The following is a 13,767-nucleotide window of genomic DNA, read 5'->3' as shown; positions in this document are numbered from 1 at the left end:
ATATAATAAAATAACATCTATGAATTAGTATACAACAGCTTTTTAATATGTAATTAATTAATTAATTCAGTCATTATTAACATACTGAGATGAAGAATATCTTATTTTCAATAAGGTTGAAAGTATTTCTCATAATTCTTCTTCTTTGTACTCTGTAAGCACTATTATTTTGAACAACCTCTTAAACTGGATCATATCAGTACAATTTTTAACTTCTTTACTTAATCCATTCCATAATTTAATTCCACATACTGATATGCTAAAAGTTCTAAGTGTTGTACGTGCATATAAATGTTTGTATTAGATCTTTTAAGCAGGTGTTTTTTGTTTACATTGTTATTGCCTTCTGGTTAGCTAATGTTTGCCCTGCAGGTAATCGTCACTTTTCCACCCCTTTATATATTAGGTATAGTTGTAAGTAAAAAAAAAAGGTCAAAGACAAAGCTATTCGGGTTCTTGTGAGTATATACACTTCACTGCCGATGTGGGGCGGGCGCCACCTAAAATCTTGCCTAGGGCGCCAGATTGGTTAGGGCCGGGCCTGATTCAATGTATATACTCTGATGATTAACTTGTGTGATCACTTATTATGCTGATAGTATATATTTGTACCATGAATTGATTAACGTGGACCCCGACTTAAACAAGTTGAAAAACTTAATTCGGGTGTGCACATCACCCCTATTTTAGCGTCCCTTCACTGGCTCCCTGTGCGTTACCGAATACATTTTAAACTCCTTTTATTTGTTTTTAAATGTCTAAACAACCTCGCGCCAACCTATTTCTCCGACCTCCTTCAGCCTTACCGACCCACCCGATCCTTAAGATCAGCCGATCAGCTGCTGTTGACGGTCCCTGACACAAGGCTGAAGCTTAGAGGTGACAGAGCTTTCGCCGTTGCTGCTCCCAAGCTCTGGAACGACCTACCCCTGAGTGTTAGACAAGCCTCCTCTCTTCCTGTTTTTAAATCTCTCTTAAAAACATACTTTTATTCCATGGCTTTTAACACTGAGTGATATCCATCCTGCAATGGCGCCCCATAATACACCTGCTGTGATCCTGTTTTTATATTTTTATGTTTTTATTAATTCTATTTTAATTATTTATTTTTTATCGTGTTCTGTTTGTGTTGTGTTGTGTTTGCTCGGTACTCGTTTTATCTTTTAACCTGCTCATTGTACAGCACTTTGGCTACCCCTGTGGTAAATTTTAAATGTGCTCTATAAATAAAGTTGATTTGATTTGATTTGATTTGTTACCATTTAGTAGTCAATTGTACGGAATATGTACTGTACTGTGCAATCTAGTAATAAAAGTTTCAATCAATCAAAAAACGTGACTTTTGTGCGAATTATAAATGTATGTTTGTTATTCAATTAAAAAAAATGATAATAATAATAAAAAACAACAACAATGATGTTCCGGTACAATTTTGCCCCTCGGCGGTTAATCTCAGAAACTGCATTTTTACCGTCTATGTTATTTATTTTGTCCCTCCTGCCTCGCCGTAGTCGTCCCTGCAAAGTCTGACGTGTGTATTTGTTGTTGGAGCCCGGATGTCATACAATACTCTACTTCCGGTCGGCTTCCATATGCTATGACAGTAGTAATGTCACGTCGCCTCGCTGTTGTTTCGTAAATAAGTCACTAATGAATTTGACAAAATATGTCGTCCAACTTGACATTAGACCTCGAAGACCATCGACGTTGTTTCATGATGGGCAGCGAAGGAACTGGCTTTTCTATGGACCACGGAAGCGAGTGGGGTAAGTTTGTGAGCTTCCTCGTCACTATAGCGGGGGCGAGGAATGGCTCACAAAAATCAACATGCTGTTCATTTATCACAGCGTTATAATAAGAGGAAAACTGTCGTTAGTTTTAATTTAAAAATATATCGTAAGGTTACCACATTCTTCATGTTAGCCTGAGATTTAACATTAGTTAGCTGGAATTGACGTGATGATGTAATCGCCTGTGCTTGAACGCAACCACAACAAACATCACATAGAGTGCTTGTACTGTAGACCTTTCACACTCAAATATTGTTATGTTTTGTTTGTTATTTGCCATATGATGCTGCAATGATGAGCATTATTACACTACAAATGCAGCAATACAAATAACAATAGAAATAGCACTATTGATAATGGATAATAACAATAATTGTATCTATGATCAACAATACAATTATTTCAAATGCAACAATACATATATGTAATGATAACTTGAAATACAAAAGAAAGCGGATAAATGGAGGGGAAGAAAGAGAAGCCAACTATATCAACCTTGTAGATTGTTATAGTAACCATAGGTTAAGCTTTGTCAGTGTGCCATGTGTTACCACGTTTCCCCTAGGGCAGGGGTCGGCAACCCAAACTGTTGAAAGAGCCATATTGGACCAAAAATACAAAAGCAAATCTGTCTGGAGCCACAAAAAATTAAATCCATATTACATACAGATAGTGTGTCATGAGATATACATTTAATTAAGAGGACTTAAAGGAAACTAAATGAGCTCAAATATAGCTACAAATGAGGCATAGTGATGCACTATGTACATACAGCTAGCCTAAATAGCATGTTAGCATCGATTAGCTTGCAGTCATGCAGTGACCGAATATGCCTGATTAGCACTCCAACAAGTCAATAACATCAACAAAATTCACCTTTGTGCATTCACACACACGTTTGGTGGACAAAATGAGACAGAAAAAAAAGTGGCATAAAACACGTCCTAGAAAGTCGGAGAAAGTTGTACATGTAAACAAACTAAGGTGAGTTCAAGGACCGCCAAAATTAGTAGGACAAAACGGCGCTCGCCAAATACTCGAATCAGTGAAGCATGTTTAATACAAACAGTGTGCTTTATAACAATTAGGAAGGTTTGTGTCATGTTTCTCCTACAGAAACCATATTAACACAAAAAATATCTTTTTTCCACCTCATCTTTTTCCATTTTTCATACATTTTTGAAAAAGCTCCAGAGAGCCACTAGGGCGGCGCCAAAGAGCCGCATGCGGCTCTCGAGCCGCGGGTTGCCGACCCCCGCCCTAGTGCAACACTGTTAATATATGTTTGATGAAACGTGATATTATGCATGAGTGTATGTGTATATATATATGTACTTATATATGTACAGAATGTGTATCTGTGTTTGTACAGTGAATGTATATGTACAGTATGTGTATATGTATGTTTGCACAGTGAATGTATATGTACAGTATGTGTATATTTTTGTATGTTATATATGTATATGTTTGTTCAAATTGTTTTTTTACATACAGACCTCAGTCTTTTTGATGAGCTGGACTCCCTGGGAGATGCAGACGAATTGCTAAGGGCTCTCGACAACGTGGACTATGTAAGTACCGGTACTGATATGATCCAACATCAGCGGTATGGCTTGTAGAGCAACCATCAAGGAAAATTGTGACGTGTACCCAAAAGAAAACTGGTTTCTGCCCTTTAACTAGAACGGCAATAAAGACATACCGTCATTGCCATAGTAAATGTCAACACAGAGGAACGTCAACTAGGGCTGGACCGAAAAAAACAATATCAATGCATGTTGCAATAGACATGTAATCGATATCAATAATAAATGCATTTGATAAAAAGTTAGATAAATATATATTTTTTGGGTCGGAAGGAGCCGTAAGTTACGGAGCAAGGTTGATTGCATGAACAAAGGCACTTACAAAACAAGAAATGGTCAGTGAGCAATAGGTGGGTTATGCCAATCAGGTAACATGATCAACTGTCAAGTTTAATTGCACCATCTTGCTGTCTTGCTGTTGATTCTCTGCATGGAGTGAGAAGAAAAAGTAAAACATAGTGCTGCAGAGAGCAAAGAAATTGTGGATAAAAGAAGAAAAGTCCGTTTTTGTTGGTGAACTTTATGATAATGACAGGTGTGTTATAAAATCCCGCCAAACTTTTGAATGCATGTATTTATTTTGCTGACATCCAAATGCATCTTTTGACTGCAGAAAGTTGGTAACCTGTTACTCTGTTGACGTGGCATCGTCTTGTTTTCAGCTGGAATAATGCCTGTGTGTAATGCAAAAGCCTGTTGACAATCACATTGTTTACACGTGCGTTCTGCTCCAAAATATTACATTGTTTACATGCCTGTTCTGTTTCAAAATCGTCAATCTTACATGTCGGTTATGTTTTTGTATTTACTGGAACAAGCTAATATTTCCGACTTCCCCAGCAGTCTCAAATGCAGCAGTAGCCCGCTAAATAGTAGCATTTTGCTCCAAAGGCGCTAGCTCATTAGCGTATTAGCCGCCTACAACGTTGTATACTCGTCAGTAACATTGCGAAAGTGTGCAGTGGTTGAAGGGGAACTGCACTTCTTTTTTAATTTTGCTCATCATTCACAATCCTTATGAGAGACAATTTAGCCAGGTTGTAATCTAAGATCGAAAATCGAATTGTGCAGCTGCAGTGTTGACATACATATTACCTATTCCCTGTTATTTGGTGAAAGTAAATTCTATATTATAAATCGAGCCTCTCACCTAGATTAAAAAAAAAGGTTGTGGACATAAACCGAGGAGTTGGTCAACTTGGACATTTATTTTTTACCCGTAGATGGCGAGAAATACACAAAAAGACACTTGTTTTTTTATTAACCTTTTGCAAGGATTATGATTAGTGAGAGCAGACCTTCTACATTAAGTGATTATTCTATTATGTTTGTTGTCCCCATGAAGTCTGTCATGATTAGTGTTGTTGTTGTTGTCTAAGGAAAAAGCAAACGTGATTCATCTCTGAAAGTAATGCACCGCAGCCTGTTTAAAATGATCAAAATACGTAAATATAACATGTTATTATGAATGTGCCTGTTACTACATTACATATATCCTTACAGCATGTATGTAAAACATTGATGGAGGTGTTTGAATGTTTTTAGAGCGCTTTATAGGCAGAAGAGAGTGACTCCCATTGTTAGCTGACTTTCATTTACGTTTGTTTACGTGTTAGAATACATAAAAAAAGAAAAACATATAAGCGCATATCTCACATAATGATTGTGAAAGATAGGTAAAATTCCAAATAAAAAGTGCAGTTACTCTTTAAACATGGTAAATGCTTAAAATCCCCAAATGGAATATCATAAACCAGTAGTGGGTCAAAAACTTGTTCCAGTGGCATCATGTCGTTTATAACCGTAATTGACTTCCTGACAGCAAATTATTTGAACACGAGTTTCATGGCTGCAACACGTGCCAAAGTAGTTGGGAAAGGGCATGTTCACCACTGTGTTACATGGCCTTTCCTTTTAACAACACTCAGTAAACGTTTGGGAACTGAGGAGACACATTTTTTAAGCTTCTCAGGTGGAATTCTTTCCCATTCTTGATTGATGTACAGCTTAAGTTGTTCAATAGTCCGGGGGTCTCCGTTGTGGTATTTTAGGCTTCATAGTGCGCCACACATTTTCAATGGGAGACAGGTCTGGACTACAGGCAGGCCAGTCTAGTACCCGCACTCTTTTACTCTGAAGCCACGTTGATGTAACACGTGGCTTGGCATTGTCTTGCTGAAATAAGCAGGGGCATCCATAGTAACGTTGCTTGGATGGCAACATATGTTGCTCCAAAACCCGTATGTACCTTTCAGCATTAATGGCGCCTTCACAGATGTGCAAGTTACCCATGTCTTGGGCACTAATACACCCCCATACCATCACAGATGCTGGCTTTTCAACTTAGCGCCTTTAACAATCCGGATGGTTCTTTTCCTCTTTGGTCCGGAGGACACGACGTCCACAGTTTCCAAAAACAATTTGAAATGTGGACTCGTCAGACCAGAGAACACTTTTCCACTTTGTATCAGTCCATCTTAGATGAGCTCAGGCCCAGCGAAGCCGACGGTGTTTCTGGGTGTTGTTGATAAACGGTTTTTGCCTTGCATAGGAGAGTTTTAACTTGCACTTACAGATGTAGCGACCAACTATAGTTACTGACAGTGGGTTTCTGAAGTGTTCCTGAGCCCATTTGGTGATATCCTTTACACACTGATGTCGCTTGTTGATGCAGTGCAGCCTGAGGGATCGAAGGTCACGGGCTTAGCTGCTTACGTGCAGTGATTTCTCCAGATTCTCTGAACCCTTTGATGATGTTACGGACCGTAGATGGTGAAATCCCTAAATTCCTTGCAATAGCTGGTTGAGAAAGGTTTTTCTTAAACTGTTCAACAATTTGCTCACGCATTTCTTGACAAAGTGGTGACTCTCGCCCCATCCTTGTTTGTGAATTACTGAGCATTTCATGGAATCTACTTTAACACCCAATCATGGCACCCACCTGTTCCCAATTTTCCTGTTCACCTGTGGGATGTTCCAAATAAGTGTTTGATGAGCATTCCTCAACTTTATCAGTATTTATTGCCACCTTTCCCAACTTTGTCACGTGTTGCTGGCATCAAATTCTAAAGTTAATGATTATTTAAAAAAAAAAAGTTTATCAGTTTGAACATCAATTGTAGCATATTCAACTGAATATGGGTTGAAAATGATTTGCAAATCATTGTATTCCGTTTATATTTACATCCAACACAGTTTCCCAACTCATATGGAAACGGGGTTTGTATATATAATATATTTTAATATTATATGTATTATATATAATATATATAATTTATGCAAACAGACACAGAGCTTTTATCCACATCATGCTATAACCGATAAAAACTATGTATTGTTTATAATGTAATGTAATCATAATATATAATAAAGATGCAAGTAACCATTTTAAAGGAGAGACACTTTTATTTCTCATTACTGTAGAATTGTTTACCATTGTACTGTGATTGGAAGGTAAATAACTTAATCTCAAATAAACAAACAAAAAAATAAAATTGACTCTCATTTCTGTAAGCAAAAATCTTACTTAAATAATTATTGAACATCTTAAGGTGCATTTTTTTTCCCATTTGGAAAAACTAGGTCGTTTTTTATTTGTTGCCATCTATCAATCACGACATTCTGGCTCATTCGTCCGTGTTGATGGGCTCATATTGCCTATCCATTTTGAAGCTGAAATTTCCCCACAACAGGACATTTGGCTATGTAGGCATATTTTTGTTTCCATAATTTTTGTTACTCTGCGGAACTTTGCACTTCCTCTGACGGGCTTACCGCATTCAGTTAATTCTACTGTATGTGCTCAAGTGCTTGAAGTGATACACAGAGTGAGACGTCGTTCTCCCTGTTTGAATCGAGAGACAAAGAAACTTTTTTTTATTTCTAGTTTTTTTTTTTGGGCGAACATGTCTGTCACTAAATGTAAGTGAACGAAAAAACCTTCAACCTCTTGCGGTTACGTTATCGCGCTGTAACCTCAATTTTGATTTGATGTTGATTAATCGCGCAGCCGTACACTACTGTATAACTTTGAATAATGTTTTTTGATGCACCATGCTATACTCCAGTCTCCCCCAAAAAAACAGTAGTTTCTGTCACTAATCAAGTGTTTTTCTATAAAACAATATTGTGTGCTTTTGCGTTTCAGACCAACGGGGTTCCACAATTTGACTTTGATATTGCCATACCTCCATGGCCTGAAGGGTACACAAGCAGCACCTGCACAGGTACAGATAAAACTGCAGATGGCACACAGACATAATACACTGCGTTGTATTACATGCAATGTCATCTTACTAACCAAAGATGACTTTGTATGTAAACATCGTATGTACATGTCTAGCTTCATGTGATATTTAGCTCCAGCTCCAGTCTTGTTGATTTAAATACAAGAAAATTAGGTGCTTTCTATTGATAAAGGACATGTTTGACTTGGTGGCTCGAGGGGACGCCTAATGTAGGAGTCACACATTTGTCTTTGTCCTTGTGCATTCAGATGGTGATGTGAGCGTGCACTCTCTGTCACCTGCTCACACTGTCAGCTCGCTCCCTTCCCCCTCAGCTGCGGAAGCCCGATCACCATACGTCTTACACGTAAGTCCAATGCTTTCACACGTTGAATTTTGTCCTCCTCTCCCTTGATTATTAATGTGAAAATCCAGATGGCACCTCGTACACGGACAGCTGCTCACGGGCTTTGCTGACCGTCACCTACTGTACTGTACACTCCTGAGAGCTACTTATTAGCAGAAGCCTTAAACACCTTGTCAACTTTATATTTAGCATCCATCCTAGGGACCTTTTTTTTATTTTATTTAATACTGAAAGTGTTGACAACTTCGCATAATTTCAAAGTAAAATGTTTTCTTACGGTTAAATGAAGGACATATTTGCAGGTCTTGTATGTACGACTAGGAATATTAATGATTTTAATCTATATAGAGCGGTATTTGTCATGGTGGCGCATGTTGGCTGATGGCGCGATCGCAGAATGCAGAGACGGAAGGCAGTGTACAGGTCAAAGAGAGATAAACAAAAGGCTAGTGCAAGGCACATAGCGGCATCCGAGTAACTCATACACACTGACAAAAGGCAATAATTCAGCGTTGGCAAGGAGCAACAGACGTACCTATGTAGACTTGATTAGAGTTTGAAAACTAAACAGAAAATGAAGTAGCAAAACAAGGAGTTCAACAGGAAGTACAACCAAAATAAGAGCACCTGGACAGGAAATGATACAGAACACAGGAAAATAACAAACAGTCACTACGTTTCCATACACTAAATTAGTCTGATTTCTTAAATAGTTAGTTTTTTTGTATTTTCACACCTGTATGTGAAACCCAAGTGTCCATGCACAATCTCAAATGCAACTATTGGTCTCCCGTACACTGGGGGGGGCGCTTATTTAATTTTAGCACGAATAACTGAATTACTTTTCCGGTTGACCTATGACGTCACACTAGGATTTGCGGACCCTTAAAAATTGTTTTAAGTGATAGGCACTGTAATATTGGCGCAGATTACAAATAATAGGTCTCTAATGGCTATGCTGATGTTAAATAGCGGACAGCATCAAGAAATGATCTTGGATTGCACTACGGGCATGACGCTACTACCAAGTAGGGATAATGTTCGAAAACCGGTTCTCCCGATGCTTCGATAAGAAAAGAACCGATTCCATGGATTCAAATCCCCTTTTGAGAACCGGTTCCTGTTATCGAAGCCACTATACCGTATTTTCGCGACCATAGGGCGCACCGTATTAAAAGGCGCCGTGTCAGTTACGGGTGCTATTTCTGTATTTAACGCATAAATATACTAGCTTAAAACATACGCTAGCATGCATGGACGCTGTTTTAAAAAGGCAGCAGGAGCAAAGCTGAGTTCGGTTGCTCTTTATTGAAGTATTTATCAATGTACTCACATAATTTTTTGATCAATCCTCATCCACAAATCCATCAAAGTCCTCATCTTCTGTGTCCGAATTAAACAGTTGGGCAAGTTCTCCGTCAAACACGCCAGATTCCCTCTCCTCATTTTCAAAGTCAGTCTGGTTGTTGTATTTAGAGCCAAACTATTTGAAAATTTAGACTAATTTAGTGCATGTCCAAACTGTCGTGTGGGATTGTGACAATATTAATTCCTTCTTTAAGGAGAAATTGCGTTTTTGTTGTTTTGTTTGTTATTGTTTCATAACAAACAGGTGATAATATTGTATATTAAAATACTAGGGCTATAATGATAATTATCACACGTTTTGAAATATTTTTTATGGGATTAAAAACATTAAGCGCTACACAAAGTGTTATACTATTAAAACGGCTGTTTAAATTTTTTTATTTTTTTTTACATTAATTGTGAAATTCATTGAATTATGTTATCTTTCAGCCCTAAACAATTGTATACACTTTCTTTGATTATTTTTTTGAAATATGTATACCGGTAGTCATATAAGTCAATACATAGACTCAAATCAAGTCATGTAAGTTTTTCCATAATAAAATAAATCACACATTTTTTAATGTAGTGGTTATTTTCTCAACTGCAGACAGTACCTGATGTTTATTAGAGGTAAGCTGTTTGGTAGCGATGAGGCCTTTATTTGTATAAATGCCTGTTAAAGAAATGATATAGATCAGTGTTTTTCAACCACTGTGCCGCGGCACACTAGTGTGCCGTGAGATACAGTCTGGTGTGCCGTGGGAGATGATCTAATTTCACCTATTTGGGTTAAAAATATTTTTTGCAAACCAGTAATCCGCAAATAATGTGTTGTTGTTAAGTGTCTGTGCTGTCTGGAGATCGGCAGACTTACCATGTTATACTCTTCCATATCAGTAGGTGGCAGCAGGTAACTAATTGCATCGTAGATGTCGGAAACGACGGGAGGCAGCGTTCAGGTAAAAATGGTGTCTAATGCTTAAACCAAAAATAAACAAAAGGTGAGTGCCCATAAGAAAATTAAGGCATTGAAGCTTAGGGAAGGCTATGTAGAACGAAACTAAAACTGAACTGGCTACAAAGTAAACAAAAACAGAATGCTGGACGACAGCAAAGACTTACAGCGAGTGGAGCGTCCACAAAGTACATACGAACATGACATGACAATCATCAATGTCCCCACAAAGAAGGATAGCAACAACTTGAATATTCTTGATTGCTAAAACAAAGCATATGCAGAGAATAGCGTTCAAGGAAGACATGAAACTGCTACAGGAAAACACCAATAAAACGGGAAAAGCCACCAAAATAGGAGCGCAAGACAATAACTAAAACACTACACACAGGAAAACACCAAAAACCTTAAAATAAGTCACAGTGTGATGTGACAGGTCGTGACAGTACACCTACTTTGAGACAAGAGCTATAGTGATGCATGTTTGGTTATGGTTTAAAGTCATATCCAACACTTGCGACTTGACTTTTTACTGTCAACATCGGCTGCTGGGTTTCATTTTTTAATGATTGTGTGCCTCAGAATTTTTTCTATGAAAAAAATGTGCCTTGGCTCAAAAAAGGTTGAAAAACACTGATATAGATAATGTGTAAGGTCCATTTAAGCACTCACTTCAAGTTACAGAAATGGTTATTTGCCTGATTGACAAAAAGGTTTAGAATCCAATTGCTTGCCTACTCTTAGAGAAGAGGTTGGCCAGATACTGAACGTACATCTTCTTCCTGCAGGATGAGGCTCTGTCTCCACAATCGCAGCTCTCGCCGGTGTCGGTGTGCTCCGAGTCCAGTGGCTTTTCTGAAATCCCTCCCCAGGCCAAGAAAGCCCCAAAGAGAAACAGCCAGAACACAAGAGGTGAATTGTTAGATTTGAAAGCCCTACGGACAGTTCATAATTTTAACTGTCCTTTCATTTTGCACACATCATACAGCCAAAGCAGCACAGCCAGTCAAGCGGCCCATACAGAATACCTCCAAAGTGTCCATCCAGCCTAAACCGGTCATTGCAGCTGTGTCATTGGCTCATGCAGCTGCTACCCTGCAGCCTAAGACCATCATCATCCAGCCCCTCCAGACCACAGTACTGCCTGTGGTCAAGGCAGCTCCAATCAGCATCCAGCCAGCGCCCTCCCCAGGTCAGGGCTTGCTCTGCAAACACACGACATTGCACTTTATTGCAACAGGCAATCACAACCAAGTGTGTTTTGGATTGAAAAAGCCACATTCAATTGTCTTAAGGAAAAAAAGTATTTAATCCCCAACTTTTGTTGCAACTAAATTTTTACAAATGAGTTGTATATACCCAGCAGAGGGTGCTGTTGGCTCACATTTAAAAGGGACTTGGCTGCTTCATTGGATACAGTAAGCTTTGCAGCCAAGTGACCATTACACGATCAAATCAAGTTTCCTCATTTAGTGACTTTGTCGTTTGTTTACTTAACCACTTTACCAAACATTTATTAGGGTTAGGAGTTTTAACTGTATTTGCTGTAGAACTTAATCTCTACTAAACATTCTAATTAATATTCTTTTGTGGTTTACCAGGCTTGTTCTCGTTGTGTGGTGTATCTTTAACACCTAAACCAGGGGTCGGTAACCCAATATGTTGAAAGAGCCATATTGGACCACAAATACAAAAAAGTAATCGGTCTGGATGAATTGATTTAAGTGGACCCCGACTTAAACAAGTTGAAAAACTTATTCGAGTGTTACCATTTAGTGGTCAATTGTACGGAATATGTACTGTACTGTGCAATCTACTAATAAAAGTCTCAATCAATCAAATCAAAAAAGCGGCAAACAATTTAAAGACTTAAATAAGTTTTATAATGAAGGCAACACATGATGTAAGTGACTAATTAGCTATATTAGCCTACTGTCAAAATGACTATGTGTCGCAGGCTGATGCAAATCTTTGTTGACAGAAATGTTGAAATGTAATATTTATTCTACACATTTTTACAACATTGGAAAACGCTAATATACTTCTCAGAGGGTGAGATAACTCCTGGAAATGACTGTCTTAGAATGGCCAGAGGTATAGATGTGTGTAGAAGTTAAAGGAAACGGCAGGCTGTCTTCTTCTAATGGATTTATTACATTCTTTGCAAACTGGTCCGGAACGACAACTATCAGAAATGCAGCCAATATTACATACAAATAATGTGTCATGAGACATGGAAAAATAAACTAAATACACAGTGGACATAAGTGAAGGAAATTGAATGAGCTCAAATATACCTACAAACAAGACATAATGATACAATATGTACATACAGCCTAAATAGCATGTTAGCATCGATTAGCTTGCAGCCATTCAGTGACAAAATATGCCTGATTAGCACTCCAACAAGTCAATAACATCAACAAAGCTCACCTTTGGGCATTCACGCACAGCATAAAACGTTTGGTGTACAAAATGAGACAAAGAAGGAGTGGCATGAAACACGTCTTTCTGTGGCAGTGTCGGAGAAAGTTGTACATGTAAACAAACTGTTGAGTCACAGTCCACACAAGAGTGAGTTCAAGGGCCGCTGAAATTAGTAGGACAAAACAGCGCTCGCCAAATACTCTCATCAGTGAAGCATAAACACAAACATATTAAACAGGGCAGCCACCAGGGCGCCGCTAAAGAGCTGCATGTGGCTCTAGAGCCGCATTAAACCAATGAAAATACTGCTGTTATCTTCAGAACCCAAGGCAGTGTATCTGACCGCTTCTTGACTTGGAGTTGAACTTGGTTTTGTCACTGGCGTGCTAAAAGCCAAGACTGCTAATAGCCAAGTCTAACTTTTCTAACCCAAAATAGAGGTGTAAAGTTGCATGTGCTGTTTTTTTTGTACTTCTTTTTAGGATTACCTCTTGAATATTCACAACATAGGTGGGCAGTCATTGAGCAGAGTGAAGAAAAACAACAAGAAATGTTCTCATTTGTCGTCACGCTCTGACTAATGTTATTCATAAAGAACAAACTGGTCTCTAGAGGCTTTTATAATCATCTGACTTTCATCGGCCTAATTTTGAAGTGGTAGGTACCATGTGCACTAATTAGCAGGACTGGCAAACTACTTGATTAGCTCTGACAGGCTGTTGCTGGTTTGTTTTGAGGAATGATTCTTGGAAGTCATTGCTCCTGTAGGGCTACCTATTGCGTTTGAATTTAGATAAAAAGAAAAAAACGGGACATTTTTTGGGTTGTTATCATTAAGTCATAAAACTAGTTCTCTATATGACAGGACTCTGCAGTTTAAGACCTACTGCAAATAATTATTCTGTATAATAAAAGAAACATGCTGCAAAAATGCTAGGCAAATATTCTCTATATCAGTGGTTCTTAAACTTTTTTACCACCAAAACCACCTCAGAAAACACTTGATGACCAACAGTGAATTGCAGTAGCCTAGTAGGCCTAAGTATTACTTAAAAACAAGGCATAT

At 38.3% G+C, this 13,767-nt stretch overlaps 1 protein-coding gene across 1 annotated transcript in view; it reads left to right on the top strand.

Annotated features, from left to right (window-relative positions):
- Positions 1–1,556: 1,556 nt before the first annotated feature.
- Positions 1,557–13,767, top strand: part of atf6 (activating transcription factor 6) — a 74,078-nt gene continuing 61,867 nt past the window's right edge. Inside the window, exons 1-6 of the mRNA XM_061978023.1 lie at positions 1,557–1,766; positions 3,285–3,361; positions 7,524–7,602; positions 7,872–7,969; positions 11,063–11,186; positions 11,263–11,466. Of these exons, the coding sequence (XP_061834007.1) occupies positions 1,667–1,766; positions 3,285–3,361; positions 7,524–7,602; positions 7,872–7,969; positions 11,063–11,186; positions 11,263–11,466 (682 nt within the window). The 5' untranslated portion in view covers positions 1,557–1,666. The remainder of the gene's footprint in view (positions 1,767–3,284; positions 3,362–7,523; positions 7,603–7,871; positions 7,970–11,062; positions 11,187–11,262; positions 11,467–13,767) is intronic.

This window comes from Nerophis lumbriciformis, linkage group LG18 (assembly GCF_033978685.3).
Source record: "Nerophis lumbriciformis linkage group LG18, RoL_Nlum_v2.1, whole genome shotgun sequence".
NCBI classification, from domain to species: domain Eukaryota; kingdom Metazoa; phylum Chordata; class Actinopteri; order Syngnathiformes; family Syngnathidae; genus Nerophis; species Nerophis lumbriciformis.
This window is presented reverse-complemented; position numbering and strand designations above follow the sequence as displayed.